Below are 14,339 nucleotides of genomic sequence, written 5' to 3'. Positions count from 1 at the left end.
ACATTATTGCTTAATTCACGAGCAAATCGCTATGCAAAAAATAAATCCACTTTTTTTGGGTGATGAATTTTCATTAAAATTTCTGTCAACAATCCTGACCTTCGCATATCTCGCCACTACAGAGGGAGTTCGGTATAAGACAGGAATTATAATGCATTTTCGAAGGCATTGTGTATCAAACGCTGTTGACAATTTACAAAATCCAAATTTGAATTAATAATATTGAAACTTAAAGCATCCAAAGACGAGCAAAGGTCAGTTCTGTCAGCCAGTCATAACGATTTATCTGACGTTCGCAAATTTTGTTATCGACATTTACTCAAGGTTACCTCCCTTCGTGTATACCGAAGTCTCGTCGCAAGAGCGCGCTGTCATTTTCGGCAGAATGGCGGGTGTCACAAGCGGGCGGGAGCCGCTGGCTGGTAAGTTTTTACGTTTCAGAATTTTCTGTCAAACTTTTTGATGTTCGCATCATCGGACGTCGCACACAAAGCGTGTTTAAACACCAAACCGGATGAATATATGCTGCCAGTTAAAGAAATACGTGTACAGTTGGTATAAACTACGTCAATGAATGCTTTACTGACAGCTGAAATGTCAATCTAATAGGGTTTGTGTGCGAACGTAAATATTTGACAGATGTTACATGTGCGAACATATATTTGACAGATATTACATGTGCGAACGTAAATATTTGACCGATATCACATGTGTGAACGCAAATATTTAACAGAAACATATTAGTATTTTATTTTTTGATATGATATCTTTAAAGATTATAAGTATATGAATTAATTTTTACATATTGGCGACAAGTCACTCAAATTTTCAGAGCAAATACTGCGAAATTCATTAAACGGGATCTACTAGTTTTATGTTTATCTCCGAGACATTTTTGGGATCTGACTGACAAATATATATTTTGTCCCAAAAATACAAAATATGTCACAAAATAATCAATCTGATTAAAATCAGCTGTTTGATACTCCGCTTACTACGTGCTCCGCTACAAACATCTGACAGTAGCCCATCGAGGTCACCGTCCGCGCGACCTTCGAAACTAAGAATATCATTAAAACATCGACCAATCAGAATTCGTCTTTCAAAGCGCGGTTCGGGTCTTCTGTCAAAATGGCGAATATGAGTGCAGACGAAGCGATCGAAAGCGTGTTGGCCACACATTTTCAAATTGACACGATAAAACCCGAACAAAGGCAAATATTAGATGCCTTATTAGCCAAGAAAGATTGTATGGCCGTTCTTCCCACGGGATTTGGGAAGTCCCTTCCGTACCAAATGTTGATACCCACGAAAAGAGAGATGGGGGTTGACGATGGAATGAAAGTTGTTGTTAGTTCGCCATTGACAGCTCTAATGCAGGATCAATGTGATCGTTTGAGCAAAATCCCTGGCATCAAAGCAATATATAAAGGTAAATCATTTGTTAAATATTTACAATATACATGAAATTTATCGATCATCGATGTTTGAAACATCATGACAAAATTGTTTACGTTGGAACGTGAATGTTTCATTAATAATTTAACGGCCGATCGTTACGATAAACAAAACAGCACAACGTGTGTTTCCATTTAGTTTGTTTTCAATTTACAGGAGGTTGTTCTCAAACTGACGAAGACATTGAAAGTGGATCTTTTGATTTTTTATTTGCTTCACCAGAGACATTAGTTGGTGATCAGAAATGGAGAGTTGCACTGCAGCAGTTTGAAGTTTCGACTATTGTCGTTGATGAATTTCACACAATTGCGACTTGGTTAGTACATAATAACTCTGTAAATATAATACTATAAGACAGTGTAGTCTAGTCCAACACTGATATTAAAACACAGACATAAAACCTTGTCAATGTTCAACCACTGTTAAAAGTCTATAACGAACCATCAAGCAATAACTAATTGACAAGTGACCCTAATCTGATTAGTGTTATTACCCATTCTAGATACTAAATAAATACTATTAACAAAGAAAGGTAATATTAGAACATATGTCACAAATTACTAACAATAATGTTTTTAAATTTCAGGGGAGAAGATGAAGGAGACTCTAAAAAAGCATTCAGAAAATGGTTTTCATGTATAGGTGAACTTAGATCACTGCATCCACGAGCATCAGTTTTAGCTTTAAGTGCGACATGTACCCAGAAAATTTCAAACCGAGTGAAAAAAATTCTAAATTTGAATTCAGACAATCTTGTTGACATTAGAATTTCACCAAACAGGGAAAACATAAAAATAGTGGTGAATAAAGTTGCCAACAATACTGAAATGGCAATGTCATGGGTTGTTAATGGACTACAAGATGGACTTTTCCCAAAAACTTTGATTTATTGCATGTCAATAAAAGATGCAGCCAATATATACACTTATATACTACAGGAAATACCAGACTGCAAGTGTATTGACATGTTTCACTCAGAAACAGAGGATGTTAGCAAGTCAAGAATCATGGATTCCCTGAAAAACCCAAACAGTGACTTGAAAATAGTTGTAGCAACTAATGCCCTAGGTATGGGCATTGACATAATGTTGTATTATATGGTTGTCCAAAGTCCATAGTTGACCTCGTGCAAGAGATAGGCCGAGTGGGACGAGATGGAAAAAATGCTACCGCCATGCTTCTCCATAACTCATACCATTTACGTGGAGTAGACAGTGATGTCAAAGCTGTTTACACGAAAAGTGCTGATTTTGACTGCAGACGTGCTACTATGTTGACACCATTCCTGTCCACTGCAGAGCTTTCAGACCTAGCCAAAAAAGAAAGGGACCATTCTTGTTGTGATTTATGCAACAGTATTTGTTCATGTGAAACATGTGCAAGAACACACATTGAAACACTTTTTCATTTTGTCTCTGATGGAAGTGACGAATCGGAAATGTCCGAGAATGAAGCAGTTCCAGATGTGCATGTGTCAGACTTTGAGGATGAATTATTTGAAAGTTGTTGAAGTATTCGTATTCCATTTAATAAAACCGTTCATACTAAAGTAGCTGTTTTACTGAAAATCGTTTTCAAATTATTTCATACAGGCACAACAAATATCCTCTCATCCCCGATACTCCAGGAGTTTCTATTGTTGTCTTTGTATCCACCACTGGACTATCTCGCATTCAAACCAGGGATTGTTATAACACAATTAATAGTAACCCCTGGAGTATCGAGGATGGTATTTACTATGAACACTATTAACATCATCAGGAGTCTTTTAAATGGAGGGTATAACAAGCTATTGTGTCGTATGTACAGCAAGGTTGTCAGTATTACAAAACTTCATTATACTAGTATGGTTTTGTTTTATTAGTTTAACGTCCTATTATATAATTAACTGCCAGCTCAGGGTCATGTTAGGACATGCCAGGTTAGTTGGTGGAGGAAAGCCGGAGTACCCTGAGAAAAACCACCGATCAGCGATAAGTACCTGCCAACTGCCACACATGGGATTCTAACCTGCATCCCAGAGATGGAGGGCTTGTGGTAATATGTTGGGAAATCTTTACCACTCGGCCACCGTGGCCCCTCATTATACTAGTACCGGTAACTACTACACATAGCTTTAACCACATTTCATTTAGATACACACAAAGGCAAGATTAACGATTCTGAGACTTTATTGAAGTACAAGAAATATCAGAATATTTTAGCAAACTGAAACTTATCATTTGTTAAATATTAACTTGGTGAAGTTACAAATAAAGCAAGTACTGTAACAAGAATCAATGACAAAGCTACATACATGTATGTCATTCCTGGTACAATTTCAATTTGTATGAAAACAATCTAAACATTCTGACATTTCTCTTTACAGGATTTAAATGAAGAGGAAATTTCTTAAAAAAATGTGCAATCATAATTTACAACTTGCATCAATTCATATCGGTTTGAATAATTTTTGTTGCTACTTTGTCATTTCTGTTACCAAATGTCATTCGTGTTACCTGGTTTTAATTCTAAACATTTTCAAAGTCATACGTATACAGATAAAGTATTTCTGTTGCTTTAATTTGCCTCTGATTATTACTTATTTCAATATCATAGTATAATTAGATGACATCAAACTAGAGCAATGAAGATTCATTTAATAGAAAGAATCATTCTTGTTACAAACTTCTTTTCATTCCTGTTACCATAAATGAAAACTTGACCTGAACAACTACTTACACTTCAGCATGTATTTCAAAGTTGCAAAGACTTGAAAAGTCAAAATAGTAGAATCAATGTCCAACAAGATCATTTCATAATCAAGAAAAGTATGGAACTTTTACATATCAATGATCATTCCTGTTATAACCACATTATGCCATTCCTGTTACATTATCCATGGTAACAGGAATGACTGAATCATAATGCTTTCCCTCATTGACAAATAACCTTTATATACGATATCAAATTAAGTTATATTTCTTGAAAATGAAACCAACTCTGAAAATGATATTGGTTAATTGAATAGTTCAGTTTCATATATTCTTATGAGATATCCATGGTAACAGGACTGACACGTAAAACTGATTCTTTTTTATCTGACTTTATGAAATAAAAGTCCTCGAAGCTCCTTAATCTGACAAAGCACTTTCACCTACATCTAAAGCCCATTGCTCAAAAAGGGAGTACATACACTACTCAGCACTAGCCATTTAAAAACGTAAAATGTGACTGAGAACCATTCTTAAAATGACCTTAGATGTTGATAAGATCTACAACAATACTAAACCAAATCCTCATCACTAAGACACAGCACATAGATGTAGTTGAACAGGAAACCGAAGTCTTTCGTCTGCTTCATTAAACCCTGTTATTCCTTAATCTATGATATGCATGGAGGGGTTTGTGCCTGTAAATGAAGGTTCCAAGTCCTTGAAAACATTTGTCAAAAATGTTCTTGTCAGAAGAAAACACTCTGCACTTCATCTTTCTACCACTGATGTGTTTCAATGCATCAAGATCTATAAGATCCATGAAACACTTCTTCACATCCTCACAATAAGATGGCAAGTGATGGAAGCCTTTACGTTGTGAAACATCACATACCGAATCGTAGTGCTTCACAAAGTTCATTAGTATTGGAAATTCCTTTGACCGAGCTAAAATGCTGTCTTTTGTCTGGAATCCAGAACAAGTGACTTTACTATCACGGTTCAAAAGTTCAACATATTCATCTAACGCCATATTGTTGTTGGCTCCTCCCTGTAAATTTATGCATCGGTTTGCTATAAGCCGAATTCTTTGGTCATCAGGTAAAATGCCTTCTGTTAAGGCAATGAGATGGACAGATCCAATACCATATTTGGTTTTGTTTGTAAGATTGTAAATGGGAAGTTCATATTTCGCGGAGCGAACGGAACGATATCCATCTGCCATGTCCACAGCCGAGTCCAAATTTTTGTGCAACAAAGTCAGTTTAAACAACAGATTACAGTAACTTTCAATTTCATCATTGTCCTTGTTTAGTTTTGGCTTTTTCACTGGTGGAACCTTTGCGTTGTGTTTGACTTCTTCGTGCACCTTTAATGATCCCACATAAGCATATGTCTTTTCACAGAAATGACATTTCACTCTCCCATCCTCCATGTTTGATATCCAATAGTTTTCTGGATGGTCAGGATCACTGAGCACTTCTCGAAGTTTTTCCATCAAATCCTCACCATTATTGAAAAAATGTTTCTTCAACAAGCTTCTGCAAATTCCGTTCAGCCAGCCTATTTTAAATTCAGGTGTTGAGTTATTGAAGTCCTCTGGAAGTGGAATAGGTTCTTCGAAATTGGAACTACCAAATTCATTCAGGAACATAACACAACACAAAGCATCAAGCACTGTGTAGTATAAAAGTTTGTACGCTCTGTAATGATTTCTGACATCACTTTTCACATTTCTGGCATTCAATCTATTGCGAAAATAGTACATTGTGCCTTGATCACTCCCAGTGATGCTGTAAGTCAGTCTTGCAATAGCCTAAAAAGGGAAAGTAGTGCATTAAGTAGTGCATTAATTTGACAAACATAGGATTTGAACTTACCATGTCCTGTTGGAGGTTTCCGAAACATTTAATAAATAGGGAAAAGTATGTTAAGTCTACATAAAAGCCTTAAATTGTTGAAATCCAAGATGGCCGTCTGTCGGCCATTTTGTTTTTGTGATCAGTCTTAAAGTGCAATATGCAACACTATAGACCAAAAGGATCCTATGAAAATTTGAGTTCTCTCTGAGAAATAGCAGAAACAAGATTTTTTTAAGAACGGACGACAGACCACAGATGACAGGTGAATTGACTAGCCCGACATCTTGATCTGATGATGGTAGGGCAAAAACTTAGTTTCAAACATTCTGTATGTACAAGACATTTATTTCAACTGGTATAAAACAAAATTTGATACCTGATAACATGAAATGTAACACATGTTGCCATCATATCACCACATATAAGCTTTAAATAAGACAATTTATGTTAAAAATACATTTTCTATTTCAGTGTAGATTTTAATCAGATTGTATATATGTACCTCCAAAAAGTTCATCAGTCTATGGAAATCCTCTATTTTAGATATGAAGCCTTCCAGTCGACCAGTCCGGGTATCACTATTTAGCATAGCTTGTTGGCCTGCTTGTATTCTTTCATCAGTTAATCGGTCACCTGAAAAAAAGAATACATCTACATGAAAACATCTCTCATACCTTTGCAGCATACATGATCTCATTGAATGTAATCAGGCTTATCAATGGATAATGTAGCCCCTCTTTCATGAAAATCCTTGCATTTAACACTATAACCTGGTTTACATTGATACTATCTGATTTCTTAGTTACGTAAGATATACTCAATGTTGATATGTAAAAAAAATTGTTTAGCTTACCTCCAAAGAAAACTGGTTCCAATATATCTTCATTCTTAAACGGAACATATTTGGTTTGAAATTCCTTCAACAGCTTGATAACTTCCGCAGTTTTGTTTTCATTGCAGTCTGATAGCCCGAGAGAGTACTGAAAATAACACAAGAAATTACATTCATTATATGAATAAAATGTGAAACCAATACAATTAAGATGAATTTTTAAGCCAATACATATTTTGTTGAATATATACTAACTGATACATTACTTTGTATGGACAGAAAACCTATATCACCACCATGTTTCGAATAAATTTGTGGTACATTTCAATATAATTAAAACAAATAATTCCTGAAATACATCGGCGTTTGTCGAACACCACTGTCCGAGATGGATAAAAAAACGCATAAATCAAATTTCTTGGTTTTAATCTCCTATGTAAAGATGAATATTTTAAATGAAATATCAAATCTCTACCAAAGAACACTGGCTTTTGTGTTCTGCAAGATATGGATGGCAAAGTTTTAATTTTGTTTGAAAATAGTGAAACACGCTTTATGGTTAATACATGTACAAATATACAGAAATGATAAATTAGCACCTGCTTTGTCTTTTCTCCTGCTCGGTCACTGAATTGGTGGGCCAGATGTTTCGGATAGATCTTCCCATAAATTGTTTTCATCTGTGATAAATTCTGTATCACAGAGGACGCAACAATAAAGATGAGCTCATCCATCAGTAAACTTTGTTCTTCTACTGAAGGAACGAACTTTTCAACCTCAATCTTTGTGTCTGTATCCTCAGATTGTCTTTCAGCAGGTATGACCCTATAAACTACAACTATTGTATTGAAAAGGTGTAGTGATATGGTCTTCTGCTGAGATGTTCTGAAAGAACAAGTAAAGATAAATTAAAACTCTATTTATAAAGTTTTATCTCCCTGGCTGTTCATAGGATGTTAATATAATAAAACAAAACTAAACAAAACAGTTTATAATGTGCAGACCAGAAATAAATGAAATAGCTACATTACATATATATTATAGTAATTGACATAAGTAGGTTTGCAAGTTTATCATATTTATTATACCAACACGCTGATTTTAATCAGATTGACAATTAACAGAAGTTAACATTCTAAATTAAAATTAAATTTTACAGATATTTGTTTCAAATACACAGACTCACCTGAAAGATGGTACAATGTTTTTATCCCAGTTATCACCTACAAGCTGATATTTATTCCGTCCACCGTTTTCCCATTCAATACGAAGCTTCAGAACCTCTTCATCCAATGTATCTTTCCACGAAACAAGTTTTCTTGCGCACAGAACTTGATGAAACACACAATCCAATTTTTGCAAGTCTGTCAATATCCTAAAAATTAAAAATCATGCATTTTTTATTAATATTTTGCTGAGTCATTACCTTTTAATTTTTATGAGATGAATTACATGTGAAGCTGTTACTAATTTCTGACATCTTCTTATAGCATATTTTGTACTGGTATATGCAAAAAGATTTATTTTTGCAGTAATTTAGACATAATTCAAAATGGCTGCCTGTCTGCCATCTTGTTTTACATAAATCAATTCAGTATCTTACCCTCAATGTGCATCCACCGTGAATAAGCACAAATGCTATGCAGTAATGGAGTCCTGACATCTCTAAGCTGCGACCATGAAGACCTGAAGCTACAGCATGAAGAACATTCATGAATTTTTTTTCTCTGGGTGAAACTGGGATATCACTTACTGTAGACCTGACAATTTTCAAAACATTTGGTGCACAAGTTTCTAGTTCCTCATGCAGTTTGTCCCATGACAAGTGCAGAAGATTGTTATGGTCTTTCAACTGTAGAACAGATCCAGATGTTCTTTTACATAATTCTTTAGATTCTTCTGCTATAATCTTTGATGCGGCATCTACCACTTCATCTGGGTTGGTCTTCGCCAATAACTTTGTCACTGACAGTTCAACATTTTCTGATTTAAATATAGCTTTACAAAGCTGTTTATGCATTTCATTCTTTACTAATTGTGTCCTTGGCCCACTAGGATATGTCATGACTATCTGAAAATATTGATAACATCTAATGAAAATAAAGTAAATATGATATGTTAGCATACCATACATAATGTAATTTATGATGGTTTTGTTTTTGCAAGAGATCATTAATTTATAACCACATTTTCTCATTCTATTTTAAGTTTAAATCTGAATGTTATACACTATCATTTCACATAAAGGTTTTCATTAATGAATGTGAAAAGTTGAAAGTTCAAAACTTCAAAACATTTACTTCTGTGATACTTAAAAACACAGATATTAATTTATACAAAAGTTTAAAATATTATATAGTCATAGTTTAATAGACATATATACTGTACATTTATATGTGATTTGAAGGTAGTCCTCAATTTTACCCTGCAGCAGCTCTAGATATTCTTCCTGAAAAATGATGTAGGTACACCTAACATAATGTTAGTCTGAAAAAAACAAACAAAAAAGTTAACAATAACAACTAATAATACATGCACATGAACATCTTTAAACAACAAAAATTGCCAACCAAGGGCAAGGCATCTAGCTATCAAAAATCCATCAAACTTATCTCAAACAACAGAATAAAAGTTTGAATAGGAATTATATATGTAATGAGAATCACATATCAATTAAATCAACATATTGTAACATTGTCATGAAACAATAATATTAATGTAGTGATTGAGTGTCACCAATTCAAGATTCCTATTCAAAATTTTCATTAAACAAAAACAATAAAACAGGTAAATTTTCTGTCTTAAGCTTCCACATGCAAGGAAGCTACATCTACATCTTTTGAAAACTTAAACAATTAATAACTTTGAAAATGTAATTACAGATGAAACAACACAAGACACTTTTATATGTGTGTGTATACATTGTATATGTATAACATACACAAAAATTCACTTATATGTGTGTGTGTGTGTGTATTTATATATTAAAAAAAAAATAAATATAGAATATCTTTGTAATGGAATTAAAATATTTAAAAAACTAAAATTAAAACAGGTCTGTAATCTCCGCTCTAGCGCTAGAGATTACAAACCTGTTTTAATAATTTTTTAATATACATTTATTATAATACATACACAAAAGTCATTTATAAGTGTGTGTGGGTGTGTGTGTATACATAATATATAACACAAAAAGGCACTTACAAATATATGTATATAAGTGTCAAAGAGAGGGTGTTTGTGTATGTATACTTCATGTAATTGAATTGTTCATACTGTAAAAATGAAATATCATTTTACTTAAAATTGAAATAAATTATTTTGAGTTTTGTGCATCAAGTTGTTTCATCTTTTTATCAAGGCAAAGACTGATTATTTATTAAAAGCACAACTTTTACCTGATACTTTTGAAATTCTTCCAGTTCAAATCATTAATGACTTGCACTCAGCTTAAATTTAATTTAATTATTTAAATAATCAGTCTCTTAATATCAAATTAACATTTAATTCGGTAATAAATAAATAAATATATGAATGTTATACCTCAACTTGAGTAGATAATTCTGGAGTACTAGTGCACTGAAAATCATCTGGATTGCAGGGAATGGTACTGAATGCTTTCACAAGTGACTTTTTGGCTCGGACACTGGTAGTTTTCACTTTCACAGAAGCTGGTGGTTTAGGTGGTATAAAAGATGTTCCTTCCAGCGATGATGCGATAGGTTGAGTGGCAGGCAATATTGGAATGCATGTTCGTACAGGTGGTACAGGTATACTTGTCAAGTGGGCTATTGGTGCTTGCGACAGCGTATTTGTTATGTCCTTGAAGGCTGGTATTTTCACTGGGCTGATGCAAACAACAGGTAATAATGGAGCGACCTTCTTCATAGGTGGTGCGTTAGGACTGCGTAACATTCTTTTGCAAATAGTTGACCGTTTAGGTGATAAAATGTTTAGCATAAGTTTACTTGTAATACTGTTGGTTGCATTCTTCAGTTCAGTTTTTTTTGTGTTTTACTTCCTTCTCGGTTTTAGCCAATCGTTCTAATGAACGATAACATTTCTGGCATACACCACATTCGCCACCCTCTGTAATCACACTTTGAATACTCACATCGAGAAAGTCTTCAATTGTTTTCACGCGTTCCGTGGAAAGTTTCAGTTTTCTGTCTAAGAATGTGCGTTTTACATCTGTCCCGTCGCTTTGTTTTTCAACTTGTATGTATGAGAAACCACACAAAATGCACACATTCCCAAGAGGGTACGTTTTTCGTGGAGTAAGTGTTGTGCTAATGGACGCAGCCATTTTACCTGTTTTTTCGGAACTCATCGGATCTTATCTCTGAAGCTGAGAACTACGAAATACCAGCCATGGTTTGCCAGCGCTGTTCCGATTGGTTATTCGAAAGGTCGCGCGGACGGTGACCTCGATGGGCTACTGTCAGATGTTTGTAGCGGAGCACGTAGTAAGCGGAGTATCAAACAGCTGATTTTAATCAGATTGCAAAATAATAAACTTTGACACTGTAAGTGAATGAATTTGTTAAATATTTTGATTTATCCCACAAAATGTTATGAATTATTTTAATTAAATTTCAAAATTTGAAGTGGTATTTGATATGGAAATCCATGTTTTATTTCAAGATTTGAATATCTGTCTGGTTGTTATATACTGTATTGATTAAAAGAAAATATTAGAATTGGTGAATAAGACAACTGGGGTAAATCTTATTTCTTTGATGTCATTTCCCATGAGGCACTCTATATTTAAGTGCTTTTTATATTGAATTTTTCATGAAATGTAAAACAACATTAATAATTATAAAAATCTGTGATGTGTCTATGCATGTTTAAAAATTTATTTGACTAAATGATGCTTTTTGATGATTCAAATTAAGGTATACACCAATTTGGCAAATTTACGATATCTTACACAAGTATTCAGTACATATCGCTGCAATAGAAACATGTCCCGGTATTTTTTTTATTTAAAAACGTGAAAAATTAAAACGAGACCTGAAAAAGGTCCCGATGCAATTCAAGAGAAACAAAGGATTCTTTCTCTACAAAGAAAAAGACATGGAAAATATGAAAACAAAAAAAAAGAGAATGGAGTCTTTAGAAAAAAGATGCGGAAAGAAAAAGAAATTATTGAAACCAGGGCAAAAACTCAACATAGGAAAACTACAACCGTCAAGCAAAACGTGACAAACGTAATAAAATGAGTTATCAAAAAAGAATGGGTAAAAAAGAAGGATAGAGAAAGAAAGCGCAAAGCACGATAAAGCAAAAAGAAATAGAAGCAGAAGGTTCGTGTGATGGTACTCCATTCAGAACAAAAAAGACAGATTGGAATATAACATCAAAAGTACGCAAAACATTACCAAATTCACCCAAAAACTTCGCAACAATACTGCGCAATGTTATCAAAAACTCTAGTCCCCGCAAGAAAAATGAAGTGGAGAAAGTCATTGGAGAAGACGTCCATGTGCCAGAAAAAAACCGTGAAGGAGATGAAGAAAACTAAGTCAGGAAAACGAGCTTTGAAAGTTTTGCAAAGTCTCTACTTAATAAATGTGTCAAACATCTAAGTAAACGAAAAAAAATGTCTGCCAAACTTCAGGTAGATAGAATAAGTCTAACCAAACAAAAGAAGGAGTTCAGGAAGAGAAAATCACATGAAATTGATAACTTGATCAAGAACTTTTAAAAGAAATCAGATGTGTCACGCTTTCTTCCAACAAAGCGATACGCGACAAAAGAGGGACCTGGTTATTTGATGCAGATTTCTATTAAAGAAGCTCATGCTAAGTTTGATTTGGAGTCGACTGTCAAAGTTGGAGGACGTTTTGCAGCCAAAAGACCTCGGAATGTTCGGAAACTATCAGAGAAGTACAGAGAGTACTGTTGTTGTGTGTACTGTATGAACATCAGACACAAGATTTTGATATTAGATCGATGTTTTCCGAAAAACAAAAAGGTCTGTTCTGAGGAAAAGTTGTTAAATGTACTTCTGTGCCCAAAGTCTGACAGTGAGAAGTTTTTTAAGCAGAAATGTGTCAACAGAGAATGTTCAACATGTAAAAAATTTGAAGAAACATTGAAATAATTACAAGGACATCCCAAAGAAACATTGAAATAATTACTAGGACATCCCAGAAGAAAAATAATTTCCCTTTGGTAAGATGGGAATATTCCACCAACAAGGAAACAAACACAAAAGATTCTCCAAACGAAGACTGGACCAACACGTACAATTATAGATGAATTAATTCAGGATGTCATACAGCAAACACAGGGAACAAGTTTTGTTTCCCACATACACACTGCCAAATGGCAGAATTATCAATTTATTTTGGTCAAGGACAGTCTTCCAGAAAGAAAAAAAAACATGTTACAAGTGGTGGATTTTGCCAAAAACTGCAACATTAAGTACCAGGAGGAAATTAAGTCTGTATTTTACACCGTAGAACAAATTACGATGTACCCTGTCATTTCATATTACAATACAGAACAAGGTGTTGTCAGAGAAGCCAGCATAGTAATATCAGATGATCTTAACCACGACTATCATGCTGCAGAATGTTATCAAGAAAAAGTCTATGAAAATTTGACAAACAGTATTGGGACACCAGATAAAACTATTTTGTTTAGTGACGGATGTGGTGCCCCGTTCAAATCACCTGGAACATTTGTAGTATTGGCTGCATTGGACAGAAAGGCAAACAGAAACTTTTATGGATCAGAACATGGGAAAGGAGACTGTGACGCCGAAATTGGAATAGTCAATAGAGCCTTGGATAGAGCTATCACAGGTCAAAAAATAGTTATAAATAATGCACTGGATATGTACTCATACTGCCATGAATACCTTGACGTGATATGACGTGTGTCTTTCCAATAGAAAATGTTTCTTTATTCCCATGTCTGAAATTCAGCGAAAGGAAAACACAACTAACACCGTGACTGGAACGCGAGTGAGTCATGTGAGCTGGGAAACCAAACATACTGTCCAAACAAAGAGTTTGTTGCTCCTTTCAAGGAAAAAAGAGAAGTTGAACAAAGCAAAAAGGAGGCAGAAAACAAAGAAAGGATACTCCACCAGATAACCAAACCTGTGACCAAGGAAAAAGAAAACAGACGGAGGCAAAACCAAACCATATAAATCAAGATAACTCAACATTTTGTATCAAATGACATATTCATATTCAAAAGAGTTCGATAGAATTGGGAAGAAAATGGAAGGAGCTTTGGGACTACAGTGATATGTAGAGGGAAAGGGAAAGTAGAGGGAATTAACGAGGGAAAAGGTAATGTTATGGAAATTTAAGGAGAAGAATGGGGGATGACAGGGCTGGGATGAAAACAAATAGAACAGGAGGGAAGATGTAAGGAGATCAGAAGGGAAAAAAACAAAGGTCAATGGGAGGGGGACAGAAGGTGGAGTATAGATGGAAAAAGCAAAGGTCAATGGTAGGGGGACAGAAGGTGGAG

General features: G+C 34.5%; 1 protein-coding gene and 1 pseudogene across 1 annotated transcript; one reads left to right on the top strand and one right to left on the bottom strand.

Moving 5' to 3' along the window:
• The first annotated feature begins 978 nt into the window (after positions 1-978).
• On the top strand, positions 979-3,001 carry LOC138335745 (ATP-dependent DNA helicase RecQ-like; annotated as a pseudogene).
• Positions 3,002-3,529: 528 nt separating this feature from the next.
• Positions 3,530-11,345, bottom strand: LOC138334913 (uncharacterized). Its single transcript, XM_069283767.1, is given in 9 exon segments — positions 3,530-5,967; positions 6,516-6,646; positions 6,867-6,993; positions 7,445-7,730; positions 8,032-8,165; positions 8,167-8,220; positions 8,449-8,916; positions 9,234-9,332; positions 10,389-11,345. Coding segments are annotated over 7 exon segments (2,361 nt in total). The 5' UTR covers positions 8,911-8,916; positions 9,234-9,332; positions 10,389-11,345; the 3' UTR covers positions 3,530-4,800.
• Positions 11,346-14,339: the final 2,994 nt, after the last annotated feature.

The sequence above is a fragment of the Argopecten irradians genome, chromosome 11 (assembly GCF_041381155.1).
Source record: "Argopecten irradians isolate NY chromosome 11, Ai_NY, whole genome shotgun sequence".
Classification (NCBI taxonomy): domain Eukaryota; kingdom Metazoa; phylum Mollusca; class Bivalvia; order Pectinida; family Pectinidae; genus Argopecten; species Argopecten irradians.
Note: the sequence above shows the minus strand (reverse complement) of the source record. Positions and strands in the feature narration are given on the sequence as shown.